General features: G+C 45.0%; 1 protein-coding gene across 1 annotated transcript in view; it reads right to left on the bottom strand.

Annotated features, from left to right (window-relative positions):
* The window catches only part of LOC140198214 (suppressor APC domain-containing protein 2-like), a 42,705-nt gene that overhangs the window by 10,496 nt on the left and 14,807 nt on the right, over positions 1–17,402 (bottom strand). The window contains exon 3 of the mRNA XM_072259256.1: positions 4,259–4,395. Within this exon, the coding sequence (XP_072115357.1) occupies positions 4,259–4,395 (137 nt within the window). The remainder of the gene's footprint in view (positions 1–4,258; positions 4,396–17,402) is intronic.

Raw genomic sequence — 17,402 nt, 5'->3', positions numbered from 1 at the left:
AACTCGGTGAAAGACGCTCTTTGGTCGGCCCGAAACTTGATGATCTGCCAGCACATGGAGATGTCCGTGGGAGAATGCTGCCGACTGGCACATTCTCGGCTGCAGGAGTACGTGCTGAGGGACGCACTGAAACTTGGTGCAGCCACCGCAAGGACCCGGTGGGGAAGGACCACAGTATAGGTTTTCTCCACCCGTGGGAGTGGGAGGGGTTGGTGGGCGAGGAATATACCCCTCAACAATGATGTGGTAAGGTGAACAACTGGAGTGCCACGTGGGTGGCTATAAATACGGATATGTACTGAGTATAATGGAAACGTATGTAAAGGATGAAAAGGTATTGAATGTTTATTGTATATATTTATTTTTGGAAAAAAAAATTTTATGACTTGGTACTGCTGCTTCAAAACAACAAAGTTCATGCCATGTAAACTAGTGAGATGAATTCTGATTCTGATATCAATGATCAATGGGAGAGAGTTCCAGTGATTAAACCCAGCGGGGGGAGGAATGGCAATATGTTTCTAAGTGTGCGCCGTGCAGGGGAACCGGGGGGGGGGGGGGGGCGGTTCCTCCATCCCCTTGGCCTTCTCGGCGGTACAGATCGCGGGGGTTGGAAGGCGCCGTCAGAGCAGCCCAGCCCATTTTGTCGAGGGAGCACTGTTTGTCAGCAGTGGTAGGGAGCATGAACGTTTATTCAGACTGGACCGCTTTGTCCTGGGTGGAGCAGAATTTCCTGATCGTCGCTGGAGATGCGTTTACCAGGACAAGTCCAATCTAACCAGCAGAGGGCAGGAGCGCGGCGCTGCCACATCCAGACGCCGTGATGGTTTCAATAAAACCTACGACCTCGGAGCTTGCAAATTCAATTGATGGAAAAGGCAATGCTCCGTTTTGAACGCCCCCAACTCCTCTTATTTATCCCTTTTCCTCCCTATGACCCATACGGCATTACAGCACTGGCCCACCCTTTCCTTCCACCTCAACTCCTCTTATCCCCCTTCCTCCCTCAACTAATCCTTCACCCTCAGTCACCCCTCGCACCTTCAGCCCCCACCAACCTCGCCCTCCCCTTCACTCCTCTGTTCCAGTTCCCCCCCTCCCGCTTCAAATCTCCCCGTCCCTTCGGTCAAATACAACCCCAGACAGGGAGAAGCACCGAGGGAGTGCTGCAAGATTGGGGGGGGGGTGAAGTGGTGTGGGTCTGTGCTTTAGGCAAGACGCTTCCACTTAAATGGAATTAGGAAGTCATATTTTCATACAACAGGAGGAACGGCCCTTCGACCCACTGGGTCTGTGCTGACCATCAAACACCCTTTTGCACTAATCCTATGTTAATCCCATTGTGGAAGAAGGAAAGGAGAGAGTTGGAGAGGGGAAGAATGGCCCACAGGGATTACCCAGAGGAGATGTACCCCAGGCTACTGTGGGAGGTGAGGGAGGAGATTGCTGAGCCTCTGGCGATGATCAATGGGGATGGGAGAGGTTCCAGAGGTTTGGAGGGTTGCAGATGTTGTTCCATTATTCAAGAAAGGGAGCAGATATAGCCCAGGAAATTACTTACCCGTCCCTCCAGAAATTACCAGAGAGTCATACTTCAGTGGTTGGTAAATTGATGGAGAAGATCCTGAGAGGCAGGATTTAAAAACATTTGGAGAGGTATAATATGATTAGGAATAGTCAGCATGGCTTTGTCAAGGGCAGGTCGTGCCTTAGGAGCCTGATTGAATTTTTTGAGGATGTGACTAAACACGTTGATGAAGGTAGAGCAATAGATGTAGTGTATATGGATTTCATCAAGGCATTTGACAAGATACCCCATGCAAGGCTTTTTGAGAAAGTAAGGAGGCATGGGATCCAAGGGGACATTGCTTTGTGGGTCAAGAACTGGCTTGTCCACAGAAGGCAAAGAGTGATTGTAGACGGGTCATATTCGACATGGAGGTCGGTCACCAGTGGTGTGCCTCAGGGATCTGTTCTGGGACCCCTACTCCATGATTTTTATCAATGACCTGGATGAGGAAGTGGAGGGATGGGTTAGTAAATTTGCTGATGACACAAAGATTGGAGGTGTTGTGGATAGTGTGGAGGGCTGTCAGAGGTTACAGTGGGACATTGATAGGATGCAAAACTGGGCGGAGAATTGGCAGATAGAGTTCAACCCAGATAAGTTCATTTTGGTAGGTCAAATATGATGGCAGAATATAGCATTAATGGTAATACTCTTGGCAGTGTGGAGGATCAGAGGGATCCTGGGGTCTGAGTCCATAGGACACTCAAAGCTGCTACGCAGGTTGACTCTGTGGTTAAGAAGGCATACGGTGTATTGGCCTTCATTAATTGTGGGTTTGAGTTTAAGAGCCAGAAGTAATGTTGCAGCTATATAGGACCCTGGTCAGACACCACTTGGAGTACTGTGCTCAGTTCTGGTCACCTCACTACAGGAAGGATGTGGAAACCATAGTAAGGGTGTGGAGGAGATTTACAAGGATGGTGCCTGAATTGGGAAGTATGCCTTAAGAGAATAGGTTGAGTGAACTCGGCCTTTTCTCCTTGGAGCGACGGAGAATGAGAGGTGACCTGGTAGAGGTGTACAAGATGATGAGAGGTATTGATCGTGTGGATAGTCAGAGGCTTTTTCCCCAGGGCTGAAATGGCTAACACGAGAGGGCTCAGTTTTAAGGTGCTTGGGAGTAGGTACTAGGAGATGTCAGGGGTAAGCTTTTTTAAGAGAGTGGTGAGTGTGTGGAATGGGTTCTCGGCGGTGGTGGTGGAGAGTCTTTTAACAGACTCCTGGACAGGTACATGGAGCTCAGAAAAACAGAGTGCTATGGGTAACCCTTGGTAATTTCTCAGGTAAGGACATGTTCGGCACAGCATTGTGGGCTGAAGGGCCTGTATTGTGCTGTAGGTTTTTTATGTTTCAAATAGAGGAGGGAAAAGGAGACGACCAGTGCTTCAAGGGAGCAGCCAACATGGTACTGTGGGGTTAGCACAATGCAGTTACATCTCGAGGGTCGGAATTCAGAGTTCAATCCTGATGTCATCTGCAAGGAGTCTGTATGTCCCCCCCCCCCCAACACCCCAGAATGCATGGGGTTTTCTCTTGGTGCTTTAGTTTCCTCTCACAGTCCACAGCCCTGCTAGTCAGTAGGTAAGTTGGTCATTGTAAATTGTCCCATGATTAGGCTAGTGTTAAATCAGGAGTTACTGTAGGTTAATTGGTCATTGTAAATTGTCCGTGATTAGGCTAGTGTTGGAAATCAAGAGTTACTGGGCGGCAGAGCTCAAAAGGCCCATTCTGTGCAGTATTTCAAAAAATAGCAAATAATTAATAACCCTGGTCATTCTCTCTCCCATCGAGCAGTAGATACAAAAGTCTGAGTGCGTGTACAGTACTGTACCTCCAGGCTCAAGGACAGCTTCTATCAGACCCTTGGATGGGCCTCGTATACAATAAAGATGAACTTTTGATCTCTCAGTCTACCTTGCAATTTATTCATCTACCTCCATGCACTTTCTCTGTAAATGCAACCACTTTTCTTCTCACCTATCCATCACTTCCCCTCCTCTTTCCCCTTCTCCCATGATCCACTCACCTCTCCAATCATAGTCTCTCATCACCAGTCCTTTGCCTCTCCACCTATCCGCTCCCAGCTTTGTAATTTATTTTCCCCTCAACCCCCCCCACCCCACCCTCCTTCCCCCTCATCTCACCTATCCCCTCTCAGCTTTGTAATTTATTTTCCTCTCAACCCCCTGTCCCACTCTCCTTCCCCCTCGTCTCACCTATCACCTGCCAGATTGTTCTCCTCCTCCTTCCCCCCACCCCAACTTCTTTTTCTGACTTCTATCCCCTTCCTTTCCAGTCCTGATGAAGGATCTTGGTTTGATATTTTGACTGTTTATTCATTTCCGTGGATGTTGCCTGACCTGCTGAGTTCCTCCAGCATTTTGTGCGTGTTACTCTAGTTTTCCAGCATCTGCAGAATCTCTTTTTGCTTATGATTTTTACTTTCATTTTGTACTACCTCATCATACTTATGTTTGGAATCATCTGTCTGGCTGGCATGGAAAGAAATGTTTTTCCAGGATAACTTGGTACATGCGACAATGACAAAATAATGACCATTTACATTCCTCCTCGTTTCCAGCTCCCAGTCTAGGATGAAGGATCGCCAAGTGCCTTTGTGCCCACAGGAAGCTAGTTCCATCTCTGGGACCTTCCCCCAGCACCCTGGGACCACCCAGTCTCACTCACCACATCGTAATCGATGCCACTGGTTACCGTGTGCCGCCGCGGCTCGTTCCGGCACCGGGAGCTCTGTCGCTGGGTGGCTTGAGCAACGGAGCCGGTGATGCTCTGTGAGCGACTGATTCCTGGTCCTTCACTGCGGTCTGGCCGAGAGATAAACCACCGGGGTTAGGACGTAGAATATAGAACAATACAGTACAGGAACAGGCCCTTCAGCCCACAAGTTTGTGTCAAGCTAGTTAATAATCATAAACCATTCCTGTCCTGATTAAAGGTCTTGGCCCAAAATATCAACTGTTTACTGTTTTCCATAGATGCTGCCTGGCCTGCTGAGTATAGAACATAGAACATAGAACATAGAATAGTACAGCACATTACAGGCCCTTTGGCCCACATTGTTGTGCCGACCCTCAAACCCTACCTCCCATATAAGCCCCCACCTTAAATTCCTCCATCTACTCTGTCTACTAGTCTCTTAAACTTCACTAGTGTATCTGCCTCCACCACTGACTCAGGCAGTGCATTCCATGCACCACTCTCTGAGTAAAAAACCTTCCTCTAATATCCCCCTTGAACTTCCCAACCCTTACCTTAAATCCATGTCCTCTTGTATTGAGCAGTGGTGCCCTGGGGAAGAGGCGCTGGCTGTCCACCCTATCTATTCCTCTTAATATCTTGGATACCTCTATCATGTCTCCTCTCATCCTCCTTCTCTTCAAAGAGTAAAGCCCTAGCTCCCTTAATCTCTGATCATAATCCATACTCTCTAAACCAGGCAGCATCCTGGTAAATCTCCTCTGTATCTCCAGCATTTCATGTATGCCACTAATTAATAATCATATTCCCAACCAAAATAAGCACAACTATTGTTGACAGACTCTCAGATGGCAGAAAGGATGGATACAGGATTGAGGTTGATTGGCTGATTAAGTGGTGTTGCGAGAAGAACTGTGCACAAAACATCACCACAACCAAGGAATTGATTGTGGACTTCAGGAAGGGGAAGTCGAGAGGACACACACTAGAACTCATTTCACAGTGGGAAAGGGTGAGCAGCTTGAAGTTCCTGGGCATCAACATCTCAGAAGATCTACCTTGCACCTAAAATGTTGATGCAATCATGAAGAAGGCAGCACACTAACAGTCGTACTTCACTGGGAGTTGGAAGAGATTTGGTATGACTCCAGCAAATTTCTACAAATGTACAATAGAGAGCATTCTAACTGGTTTCATCAGCACCTGGAGTAAAAGCACCAATGCCCAGGATTGAAAGATGCTGCAGGGAATGTAGATTTAGTCATTTCCATCATGGGCACATCATCCCCTGTCATCGAGGACATCTTCAAGATGTGGTTCCTCAAAATTAAGGACACTCACTACCTAGGACATGCCCCCTTGTCATTACTAACATCAGTGAGGAGATACAGGAGCCTGAAGACACACACTCAATGATTAATGAACAGATTCTTCACCTCTACCAATGGATTTCTGAATGGTCCATGAAACCATCTCACTATTTCTCTTTTGCATTTATTTATATTTGTAATTCATAGTAATTTTTATGTCTTTGCACTGTACTAATGACACAAAACAACAAATTTCATAATGGACGTTGCAGTTAATAAGCCTGCCTGATTCTGACTATCCCATCAGGGACCATGTAGGTTAGATATAGAGTAAAGCTCACTATACATAGTCTCTTCAAATACTCCCACGGCAGGGACTGAGTAACATTTTCATTGAATTCTTCCTTCAATCCTTATCCACTGCACTCTATACATTAATGAGCTGGATGAAGGACTAATGACAGACATCACTCACGGGGAAATCTAAGATTATGTACATTGGTAGGGAGGATAAAGTTGTGGGATGCTTTCTAAATCGGGAGCAAATTCAGAAATTGGAGGAGCAAAGGTACTTGGAAGACCTGGTGCAGGATTTTCTGAAGGCTAACTTGCAGGTTAAGTTGGTGGTAAAGAAGGAAATGTACTGTAATCATTCATTTTGAGAAGATTAATAAACAAGGGCACTAGCCTCATCAGCATCCACGACATCTTCAAGGAGAGGTGTCCTGACAGCTGTGGCAGGGTTTGAATGTCATAATCTCCCACAAAGATAAATCTTGAGGCATAGGGGACAGTAGAGCTTCACTTCCAGATGAGCTCAACGCCTCCCATGCTCACTTTGACCACCAGAACAGGGAGGAACCATCGTGCACCCCTATGTCTCCCAATGATCTTTTGGTCTCAGTATCTGAAAATGACGTGTGGGCTGCCTTCAAGAAAATGAATCCAAGATAAGCATCTGGTCCAGACTGAGTACTGGCCAAGTACTGAAGACCTGTGCCGACCAACTAGCTGGCGTACTCAAGGATATCTTTAACCTCTCACTTTGCCAGTGTGTGGTATACACTTGCTTCAAGCCAGCTTCAATCATACTGGTGCCTAAAAAGAGCGTGGTAACCTGTTTGAATAACTTTCACCTAGTGGCACTTACATGCACACTGATGAAGTGTTTTGAGAGGCTGTGGTTGAAGCATATCAGCTCCTGTCTGAATTGTGACTTGGATCCGCTACAATTCATTTACCAAAGCAACAGGTCTACAGCAAATGCTATTTCGTTGGCTCTTCACACAACACTTGAACGTCTGGACAGCAACGGTGCATATATCAGGATGTTTTTTTTAAAATTTGACACCAGCATTTGACACCATCATCCCCTCAAAATTAATAAAACTCCAAAACTTGAGCCTCAATATCTCCTTGTGCAATTGGATCCTGGATTTCCTCACTTGTAGACCCCAGTCAGCTCTGATTGGCAAAAACATCTCCCCCTCCATCAGCACAGGAGCACTGCAGGAATGTGTATTTAGCCCCCTGATCTACTCACTTTAACACCTATGACTGTGTGGCTCAGTACAGCTCCAACACCACTGCTGTGGGCTGTATCAAAGGTGGTGATGAGTCAGCATACAGGAGGGAGATTGAATACTTGGCTGAGTACTGTAATTCCAGTGTGTCACTATCTCAGAGGACCCGTCCTGGAACCATCATATAAATATTATTGTGAAGAAAGCACAACAGCACCTCGACTTCCTCAGGAGTCTGCGGAGATTCAGCTTGTCATCGAAACTTTTGTAAACTTCCATAGATGTGAGGTGGAAAGTGCTACTGGTTGCATTACAACCTGGTATAAGAACACCAATGCCTTTGAGTGGAAAGTCCTACAAAATCTAGTGGCTTCAGCCCAGTACCTCACGGGTAAAACCCTCCCAACCATTGAGCACATCTTCATGACACATTGCCATAGAAAAGCAGCATCCGTCATCAAAGATCCTCACCACCCAGGTAATGATCTCTTCTTGCTGCTGCCATCAGGTAGAAGGTACACGTGTCTCAGGACTCACACCACCAGGTCCAAGAACAGTTGCTACCCTTCAACCATTAGGTTCTTGAACAAAAGGGGATAACCATACCCATTTAACAACCCTATTATCTTATTTCATGCTCATAATCTATTGCTATTTGTTTATTATCTGCATTTGCACAGTTACTGTTCTATAGTTTTGCTAAGTATGCCCATAGGAAAAAGAATCTCATGGTTGCATGTGGTGACATATATGTACTCCAATAATAAATTTCACCTTGAACTTTGAAAAAGGCGGCATCCATCATTAAAGTCCCCCATCATGCCTCCTTCTCATGGTTACTAACAGGGAGGAGTACAAGAGCCTGAAGCCCCACACTCAGCATCTCAGAAATAGCTTCTTCCTCTCTGCTATCAGATTTCTGAATAGATATTGAATCCATGAAAACTATCTCACTACTTCTTTTTCTCATTTTGCACTACTTAATTAAAACATATATACACACACACATACACACACTTCTTACTGTAATTTGTGATTGGTCAGGCCATGAGGAGATACAGGGAGAAGGCAGGAGATTGGAGCTGAGAAGAAAATTGGATCAGCCATGATGAAATGGTGGAGCAGACTCGATGGGCCAAATGACCTAATTCTGCTGCTATATTTTATGGTTTTATGGTCTAATTTACAGCATTTATTATTATGCATTGCAATGTACTGCTGCCACATAACAAGAAAATCTCTCAACATATGCTGTATTGTTGAACCTGGTTCTGATTCTGAAAAGCAAGGATGGCTCGCTGAGATTTTATAAAGTGTCGGTCCTATAATATCGTGACAAATTTTGGGACCAATATCTTGGAGTCAGTCCAGAGGAGGTTCACAAGTATTATCCTGGGACTGAAAAGGTTTACATGTGAGGAGCATTTGATGACTCTGGCCCTGTAAGGTTAGGTGGGGGGGGTGAGGAATCTCATCAAAACCTACCATGTATTGAAAGGCCTGGAAAGAGTGGGTGTGGGGAGGATGTTTCCATTAGGTGGAGTGTCTGGGATTTGGAGGCTCAACCTCAGAGTAGATGGTTGTACAGAGTAGGACAGAACATCCACGGGCAGTGTTCCCTCCAAGATGCGAGGGTGCAGGGCAGCGCAGTGAATGAAAAGCTCCCACGCACATAGCCTTTGTAGCCACGCAGCTAGAACTGGATGTAGCTAAAAAAAAGTTTAGGAAGTAAAAGATTTTCCTTGTTGTGCTGCATTTCGTTATAACCTTCAACGAATAAAATAAATTCAAAATTATGTAATTTTTCAATTTTCATTCTAGATATCCAGAGTGTGTATATAACAAAAACAAAACGTTTAAAGTGCGGCGCAGTTTACAGGCCGTGGTTGGTCCGTGGTTGAAAACAATTTGTTGTTCACAAGGAGACGTGCAGGTTACTTGGCACAGCAACTGCGGCGATCCGTTTATTCTCAGGGAGTCAGTGTGTACTATTTATTAATTAGGTGTGAGCTGTATATTGAGTTCGAGGGTGTGTACAGAGGTGGTTCAGATTGCTTTCATTAATTGCGGTGTTTAAGGCGTTATATCCCTCGAGCTGCCGCTCGGGGTCCTCCTGTGCTGGGAAGCGGGGCGGGGGTGGTGTTGTGGTGGATCTGACGTCCTGCTCTCGGCTCCCTCTAATTAACTGTTTGACAATAGCCGGATAACAAACAGTGCCGGGCGAGTAGACCCAGGGCAGATGGTTGAACGCGGGCTGATACGGGAAGACTGCAGTCTCCACCGGCCACCCTGTCCCCAGCGGCCAGCAGCTGGGAGTCGACCATCAAACAAATGGTGAAAAGGGCAAGGGCAACTTTTGTCACACGGCTCCACACCCAATCACTCAGCTATTAACCCTTCAGTCACCCCAATTGTCAGCAAACAATTGATCCAATTACCTCAGAGATAACGGACAATTTAATCGAATGCTCCTGAGCATCCAACGAATGGTTAACCCTTCAATCAAATATAGTCAACAAACACGGTGAACAAAGCATCTTTGTTTTGTCACACCGCTCCATACCCATCCAGTTTACAATTAACCCATCAATCACCCCAACGGAATCAACAATTCAATTGCCTTGCAACACGCACAAAATGCTGGAGGAAGTCAGCAGGCCATGCGGCATCTATGGAAAGAAGTACAGTCGTTGTTTCGGGCCGAGACACTTCAGCAGGACTGAAGGTCCTTGCAGGGTCTCAGCCCTCTACATCGACTGTACTCCCTTCCATTGATGCTGCCTGGCCTACTGAGTTCCTCCAGCATTTTGTGTGTTGCTTGGATTTCCAGCAGCTGCAGATTCTCTCTTATTTGTAATTCAATTACCTCAACAAAGCTAGTGGACAATTAACCATTTAATTCCACTGACACAACCTCTTCTACTTAAACAACAGGAATTGATGCTGGAAATTCAAGCAACACACATCAAAGTTGCTGGTGAACACAGCAGGCCAGGCAGCATCTCTAGGAAGAGGTACAGTGACGTTTCAGGCCGAGACCCTTCGTCAGGACTAACTGAAGGAAGAGTTAGTAAGAGACCCTTGTCTTTCTCCCTGGACCTCCTGTCCCATGATCCTCTCATATCCCCTTTGCCAATCACCTGTCCAGCTCTTGGCTCCATCCCTCCTCCTCCTGTCTTCTCCTATCATTTTGGATCTCCCCCTCTCCCTCCCACTTTCAAATCTATTACTAACTCTTCCTTCAGTTGGTCCTGACGAAGGGTCTTGGCCTGAAACGTCAACTGTATCTCTTCCTAGAGATGCTGCCTCTTCTACTTACCTGCCTTTCACCTCCCTCTGGTGCACCCCTCCCCCCACTTCTCCTTCTGCTTTGGCCCATGGGAGACCATTCCCTATAGTGATGGTCCTATCATCTTATCAGGACCATTCTGATAGTCCTCTCCTATCAGAGATTCCTTCTTCATCATTCCTCTACCTTTTCCACCTATCACCTGCAGCTTGTTCATTTTTCTCTCCCCCACCTTCTTATTCACCCCTTCTTTTCTAGTCCTGATGAAGTGCCTTGGTTTGAAATGTCGACTGCTCCTTACTTAGAATCATTATCACTAGCATGTGATGTGAAATTTGTTAACTTAGCAGCAGCAGTTCACTGCAATACATAATTTAGCAGAGAAAAAAATAATAAATAAAATAAATATAATAGACAAGTAAATCAATTATGTATATTGAATAGATTTTTTAACATGTGCAAAAACAGAAATATTGTATATTTTAAAAAGTGAGGTAGTGTCTAAAGCTTCAATGTCCATTTAGTAATCAGATGGCAGAGGGGAAGAAGCTGTAATCACTGAGTGTGTGCCTTCAGGCTTCTGTACTTGCTACCTGATGGTAACAGTGAGAAAAGGGCATGCCCTGGGTACTGGAGGTCCTTAATAATGGATACTGCCTTTCTGAAACACTGCTCCCTAAAGGTGTCCTGGGTACTTTCTAGGCTAGTGCCCAAGATGGAGCTGAATAGATTTACAACCCTCTGCAGCTTCTTTTGGTCCTGTGCAGTAGCCCCTCCATACCAGACAGTGATGCAGCCTGTCAGAATGTTATCCACAGTACAACTATAGAAGTTTTTAAGTGTATTTGTTGACATGCCAAATCTCTTCAAACTCCTAATAAAGTACAGCCGCTGTCTTGCCTTCTTTATGACAACATCGATATGTTGGGACCAGTTTAGATCCTCAGAGATCTCGACACTAAGGAAGTTGAAGCTGCTCACTCTCTTCACTTCTGATCCCTCTTTGAGGATTGGTAGGTGTTCCTTTGTCCTACTCTTCCTGAAGTGCACAATCAGCTCTTTGGTCTTACTGACACTGAGTGCCAGGTTGTTGCTGCGGCACCACTCCACCAGTTGGCATATCTCACTCCTGTATGCCCTCTTGTCACCACCTGAGATTCTACCAACAATGGTTGGTAGAATGGTTACCCCTTCAAGTTTCCAACAGAACTGCTGAACAGTTCACCTTTCACAGGCAGCATTACCTCAGCATCACCTGTGAATAATTAGTCCTAATCTTACTCTAACCTAGTGACTGACATATTTATCCTTACAGCTATTGAACAAATGACTTCAATTGCTCTGATGTGGACAATGAAATACTAAACATAAGAGATGCTAAATATCCTGAGCAACATACATAAACTGCTGGATGAAACCAGCAGGTCAAGCATCACGGAGAGGAATTAACAGTTGATGTTTTGGGCTGAGACCCTTCATCAGGCCTGGAAAGGAAGAAGGCAGAAGCCAGAATATGAAGGTGAAGAGAGGGAGGGGAGTACAAGCAGGCAGATGATAGGTAAGACCGGATGACTGGGAAGGTGGGTCAGTGGGTGGGTGGAAGAGGGGAATGAAGTAAGAAGCTGGGAGGGAATTCATAGAAGACCTAAAGGGCTAAAGAAGGAATTTAATGGGAGATGAGAGTGTGCCATGGAATAAACGAAAGGAGGAGGGAAACCAGAGGGTGGTGAAGAGGAGAGAAGGCATGAGAGGGTTACCAGAATGTGGAATGGAAAAAAAAGACCAGGAGGGGGGAGAAATGATTGGAAGTTGGAGAAATACCATCAGTTTGAAGGCTACCCAGATGGAATATGAAGTGTTGCTCCTCCCACATGAGAGTGGAATTACCGTGGCATTGGAGGAGGCCACGGATAGACAAGTTGGAAAGGGGATGTGAACCGATAGCCACTGGAAAATCCCGCCTTTTGTGATGCATGGAGCAAAGGTGCTTGATGAAGTGCTTCCCTAATCTCCCCAATGTAGAGGTGGCCGCACTGGGAGTGCCAGAGACAGTAGATGACCCTGAAAGACTTGCAGGTGAAGCATTGCCTCACCTGGAAGGACAGTTTAGGGCCCTGAATGGTGGCAAGGAGGTGAATGAGCATTTGCAGGGGTAAGTGCCAGGAATGGAATCAAGTGGGGAGAGAGACAAACGGACAAGAGCGTCAAGTAGAGAGCGATCCCTGCAAAGCGGCGAACAAGATGCCCTTGGAAATCTGACATTCTAACTAACACAACCCTTCAATTACCGTGATGCAGCCTTTGAAATATTAACCCTTCTGTTACCATAACATAATCACTGGACAATTCCCCTTTCCGTTGGAGCACTGAGATGATGGAAGGGTTAATATTTCCTTGAGGTGGTGACAAGATAAACAGAGTTCCAAAGCCAGTGGCAGCATCAATGTGGGACAGGTTAGATGAGATGACGGTTGACCTGGATACATTTCTCTGATGATCGGACAATTTCATGATCAGCCTTGCTGAGGAAGTTATCAGGAGAACTGATGTAGGAAAGGCAGTGGATGTTGTCTACACGACCATTAGCAAGGCTTTTGACAAGGTTCCACATGGTAGGTTGGTCCAGTAGGCTCAGAAGTTTGGTATTGAAGATGAGGTAGCAAATTGGATTAGACATTGGCTTCACAGGAGAAACCAGAGAGTGGTAGATGATGGGAGGCTTGCAATTAGTGGTGTGCCACACAGGGGTCAGTGCTAAGTCTGTTGTTGGTCATCATCTATGTCATCCAGATTGATGATAAAGTGTTAAATTGAATCAGCAAATTTGCTGATGACACTATGATTGGAGGTGTTGGTAGTGAACAGCAGGGAAGGCTATCTCAGCTTGCAGCAGAATCTGTTCCAGCCGGGAAAACTGGGCCTGAAAAGTGGTAGATGGAGTTTGATGCTGACAAGTGTGAGGTGTCTGGGAGGACAAAGCAGGGTAGGACTTATATGACGAGTGGTCGGGCACTGAGGGGTGCGGTAGCACAAAGGGATCTGGGGACACAGGTCCATAATTCATGAAAATAGCATTGCAGGTAGATAGGGTTTTGAAGAAAGCTTTTGGTAGAGTGGCTTTCATAAATCGAAGTACTGTGAATTCTGGTTAATTGGGACACATCAGGACCAGAACATTTTGGGCCAATTAAGCGGTGGCTCCTGTTAGTTGAAGATCCATGGAAACAATTAAAAAGGTATAAAGAAGACAAACTAATTTTAAGAGTACAAATTGTGTATTTAAATGAAATACAGAACAAATTAGAACATGGCCAATAGTAGTACAGTACTACAAAACTGCATTGGTTCCTAATTCTTATCAACAGAGGAACTCATCCAGTGTACACTGCCATATTCTTTTGATTGACTGTAAATGAACAAAATTAGGGCGGACACCTTGTGCACATAAAACTGCTTGCTTATGAAGATTGCATCCTCCAAATCTTCATTTTCATTGTAATTTTCAAGATGATGTTTGATACCTTTAAATTCTGCGTAGCCCCTTCTAACTTGCTGACATAGTGAAATCATTTTATTTTTACCCCCAGCTGTTTCTGGCACCTTCAAGCCTGAAAGCTTAAAACTGCATTTGAGCAAAAAAAAAATTCTGAATTGTCCTACTGCTTATTTCTCGCCAACTATCAGTGACAAAATCATTGCTTTATGAACACACACACACCAAACTGACACTATTTAAAAATGGTTCTCTCCAAGCACAGTGTCATGTTCAATGGCCGTAAAAATGGATGCTGGTTAGAAACTGGCAGTGCGCACGGCCTCTCCGGTGATGATATCCGTAATCTGTCAAGTAGGATGCCGTGCACAATTCTGATTTGATGGAGGCAGACGTGAGAGCATGGACGAACATCTGGTGAAACTTCTGAAATGCCTGTTTCGCTGCCGCTGCTACTGTGTGATCCAGAATCTCCGGAGGGGAAGGCCCCGAATCCTCGGCTTTGCCTGTTGCTCGGCGGCCTGGGCAGGGTCGAAGTGCTCGGCAGAGATGGTGCTTAGTGCTCGGTGTCAGAGGGCTGGTCAGAGGCTCGAAGTTTTTGGACGGACTCAGAGTCGGACTGTGGTCGGGTGCTTCCAGGAGGCTGCATCGGCAAGTTTGCGGCGCTGGAAGCTCATGGTAGGGAGAGTTTTCTCCCTTCTACCGTCTGCGTGAGATGATGGGCTATCGGGACTTTGAAACTTTTTTTTACTGTGCCCATGGTCTGCTCTTATCAAATTACAGTATTGCTTTGCACTGTTGTAACTATATGTCATAATTATGTGGTTTTTGTCAGTTTTAGTCTTGGTCTGTCTTGTGTTTCTGTGATATCATACCTGAGGAACATTGTATCATTTTTTAATGCATGCATTTCTAAATGACAATAAAACGAGAACTGAGTGTCCTCATAATCTAATCTAACCTAACTATTTGGCAACTTATTCCTGTCCAAATTAAGTAGCATAGTGGCCAAAATAAATAAAGAGAATCCTGGCTATTTTCTTAATTAGCTTTTGTTCCTTAGGAGTTGTCTCAAATAAGTGCCTGCCCCGATTAACTGATGGCCCGGTTAACTGGTACCAACTGTATTGAGTACAGAATTTGGAATGTTATGTTAATGCTGTACAAGATGTAGGTGAGGCCTAATTTGGAGTTTTGTGTGTAGTTCTGCTCAATTACGTAGAGGAAAGATATCATCGATAAGATTGAAAGAATGCAGAGTAAATGAAGGCCAGCTAGCCAAAAGCCTTTTCCATCACCACGTCCGCCGGCTTTCAGGGAGCCGTGTCCTGACCCAGTGGGAAGAATGGCCTGCTTCCCTGCTATGTCACTCCATGACCAACAGTGTGCCCACTGCCTAAACTCAGGTGATACCAGGCAACACCTCATCAGCGATGGGATAACAAGAAATGGGCGAGGCTGTGGCACAAGGCTTTTACAGCCCCCGCCACCGTCTCTAGGCAATTTGAACGTTACTCCTATGACCGTGTGGATTTGCTCCAGTTTCATCCCACATTCCAAGGATGTACGGATTAGTAGGCTAATTGTTCCCATAGGTGTTAATTGGGCCAGATGTGCTTATTGGACAGAAGAGCCTGTTGCCAAGTTGTGTCTTTAAGTAAATAAATATAGATAAAATAGATAGATAAATTAATAAACATAGATAAATAATAGATATAGGACAGTGCAAAAGTCTTAGGTACTTATATAGAGGTAGGATGTCTAAGACTTTTGCATAGTACTGTATTTGTCAATGCAGCGCGCAGCGTGAGTTTATAAGTCTGGCAGGAGCAATAGATTTTGGGAATGGCGAAGGTAGAGCACTGCCAGAGGGGTGTGGGGCAGGTGGCAGAGAACGAGTGTCAGAGTCAGGGGCAATGGCACGAATATAGACACATCTAGCCCTGAGACACCAGGCAAGGTCATTTGATTCCAAACAATTGGTTTATTGATCATTACAGAATGTCTCTCGTGTGCTTCCCACTCCCTCCCCTCTCCCTTCCTCTTATTTTCCCAACCATGGTCACCCCTCTCCCTGCCCCCTTCCGACTCTCAGCCCATGACAGAAACCCACATCAGAATCAGGTTTATCACTCACATAGGTCATGACAGTTGTTTTTTTTTAATTTGTGCAGCAGTGCAGAGCAAAACATAAAATTACTACAGTACTGTGCAAAAGTCTTATGCACCCAGCTCACACTCTCTATTAAATATATACTTAAATATAATATATATGTGTATGTGTGTGTGTGTGTGTGTGTGTGTGTGTATGTATGTCTATGTATATGCCTGAGCACTTTTGCATAGTACCATATATACAAAGATAAATAAATAAATGGATAGATAAATAGATACTGTAGATAAATAAACGGATAGAGAAATGGAAAGCAACATCCATATCAGGGACTTCCCACCACACATGTTATGCTCTCTTCTCACTGCTGCCAACAGGAAGAAGGTACAGGAACCTCAGGACTCTCAACACCAGGTTCAGAAACGGTTATTTTCCCTCAACCATCAGATTCTTGAACCGTATGGAATAACTACATTTAAGTTCACTTGCCCCATCACTGAACTGGTCCTACAACCAATGGACTCACTTTCAAGGGCTCTTCATCTTACGTTCATGATATTTATTGTTTATTTGTTATTATTTTTTTCTCTTTCTTTTTGTATTTTCGCAGTTTGTTTTCTTTTGCACATTGGTGTTTGTGCACGGCCTTTTATTGTTTCTATTGTGTTTCTTGTATTTACTGTGCATGGCCACCGGAAGATGTATCTCAGGGTTGTATATGGCGACCTTTGAACGTTGAACTTTGAGAAAGAAAGAAACCAATCCACAAATTAAGAAAAACTCTGCTTCTCCGTATTTTGACACCTACATCCCTCATATTCAGAGCTAATTGGTGGCTAAAGCACTCACTCATGCGTGTAATCCCTCCACAGTCAATAGGCTTTTCGCTTTTGCCGATGGGAGTTCAGTGTGGGGGTGGGGGGGAGGGGAAATGAATAATTAACCAATTAATTGCCTATCCAAGAGTCTCTTAAATAGCCCCATTGCATCAGACTACCACTAAGCCATGGTGTGCTGCAGACACTTAACATTCTTCGGGTAAAAAGAAAACACAACCTCTGACATCTCCCCTAAACTCTCCTCCACTGACTTTAACAGTACAGCCTCGGGTATTGGCCATTACCACTTGGGGGGAGAAAAATTTCGCCCTCTGCTATTGGCCAATACTGTCCCGGGGGAGAAAAGCACAATCTATACCTCTTATTATCTTATTCACTTCTATCAATGTACAATCTGTGTGGATGGTATATAAAACAAAGTTTTTCCACTGGATCCTGGTACATGTGACAATAAGTAATTACCAAATTTAACTAGATTAGGGATCTTTGGCCTAAAATATTAACATTGTCTGTTGATGCTGCTTGACCTATGTTTGTCTTGGTACTT

The sequence above is a fragment of the Mobula birostris genome, chromosome 5 (genome assembly GCF_030028105.1).
Source record: "Mobula birostris isolate sMobBir1 chromosome 5, sMobBir1.hap1, whole genome shotgun sequence".
Taxonomy (NCBI): Eukaryota; Metazoa; Chordata; class Chondrichthyes; order Myliobatiformes; family Myliobatidae; genus Mobula; species Mobula birostris.
The sequence above is the reverse complement of the archived record's forward strand: the minus strand, read 5'-3'. Positions and strand labels throughout refer to the sequence as shown.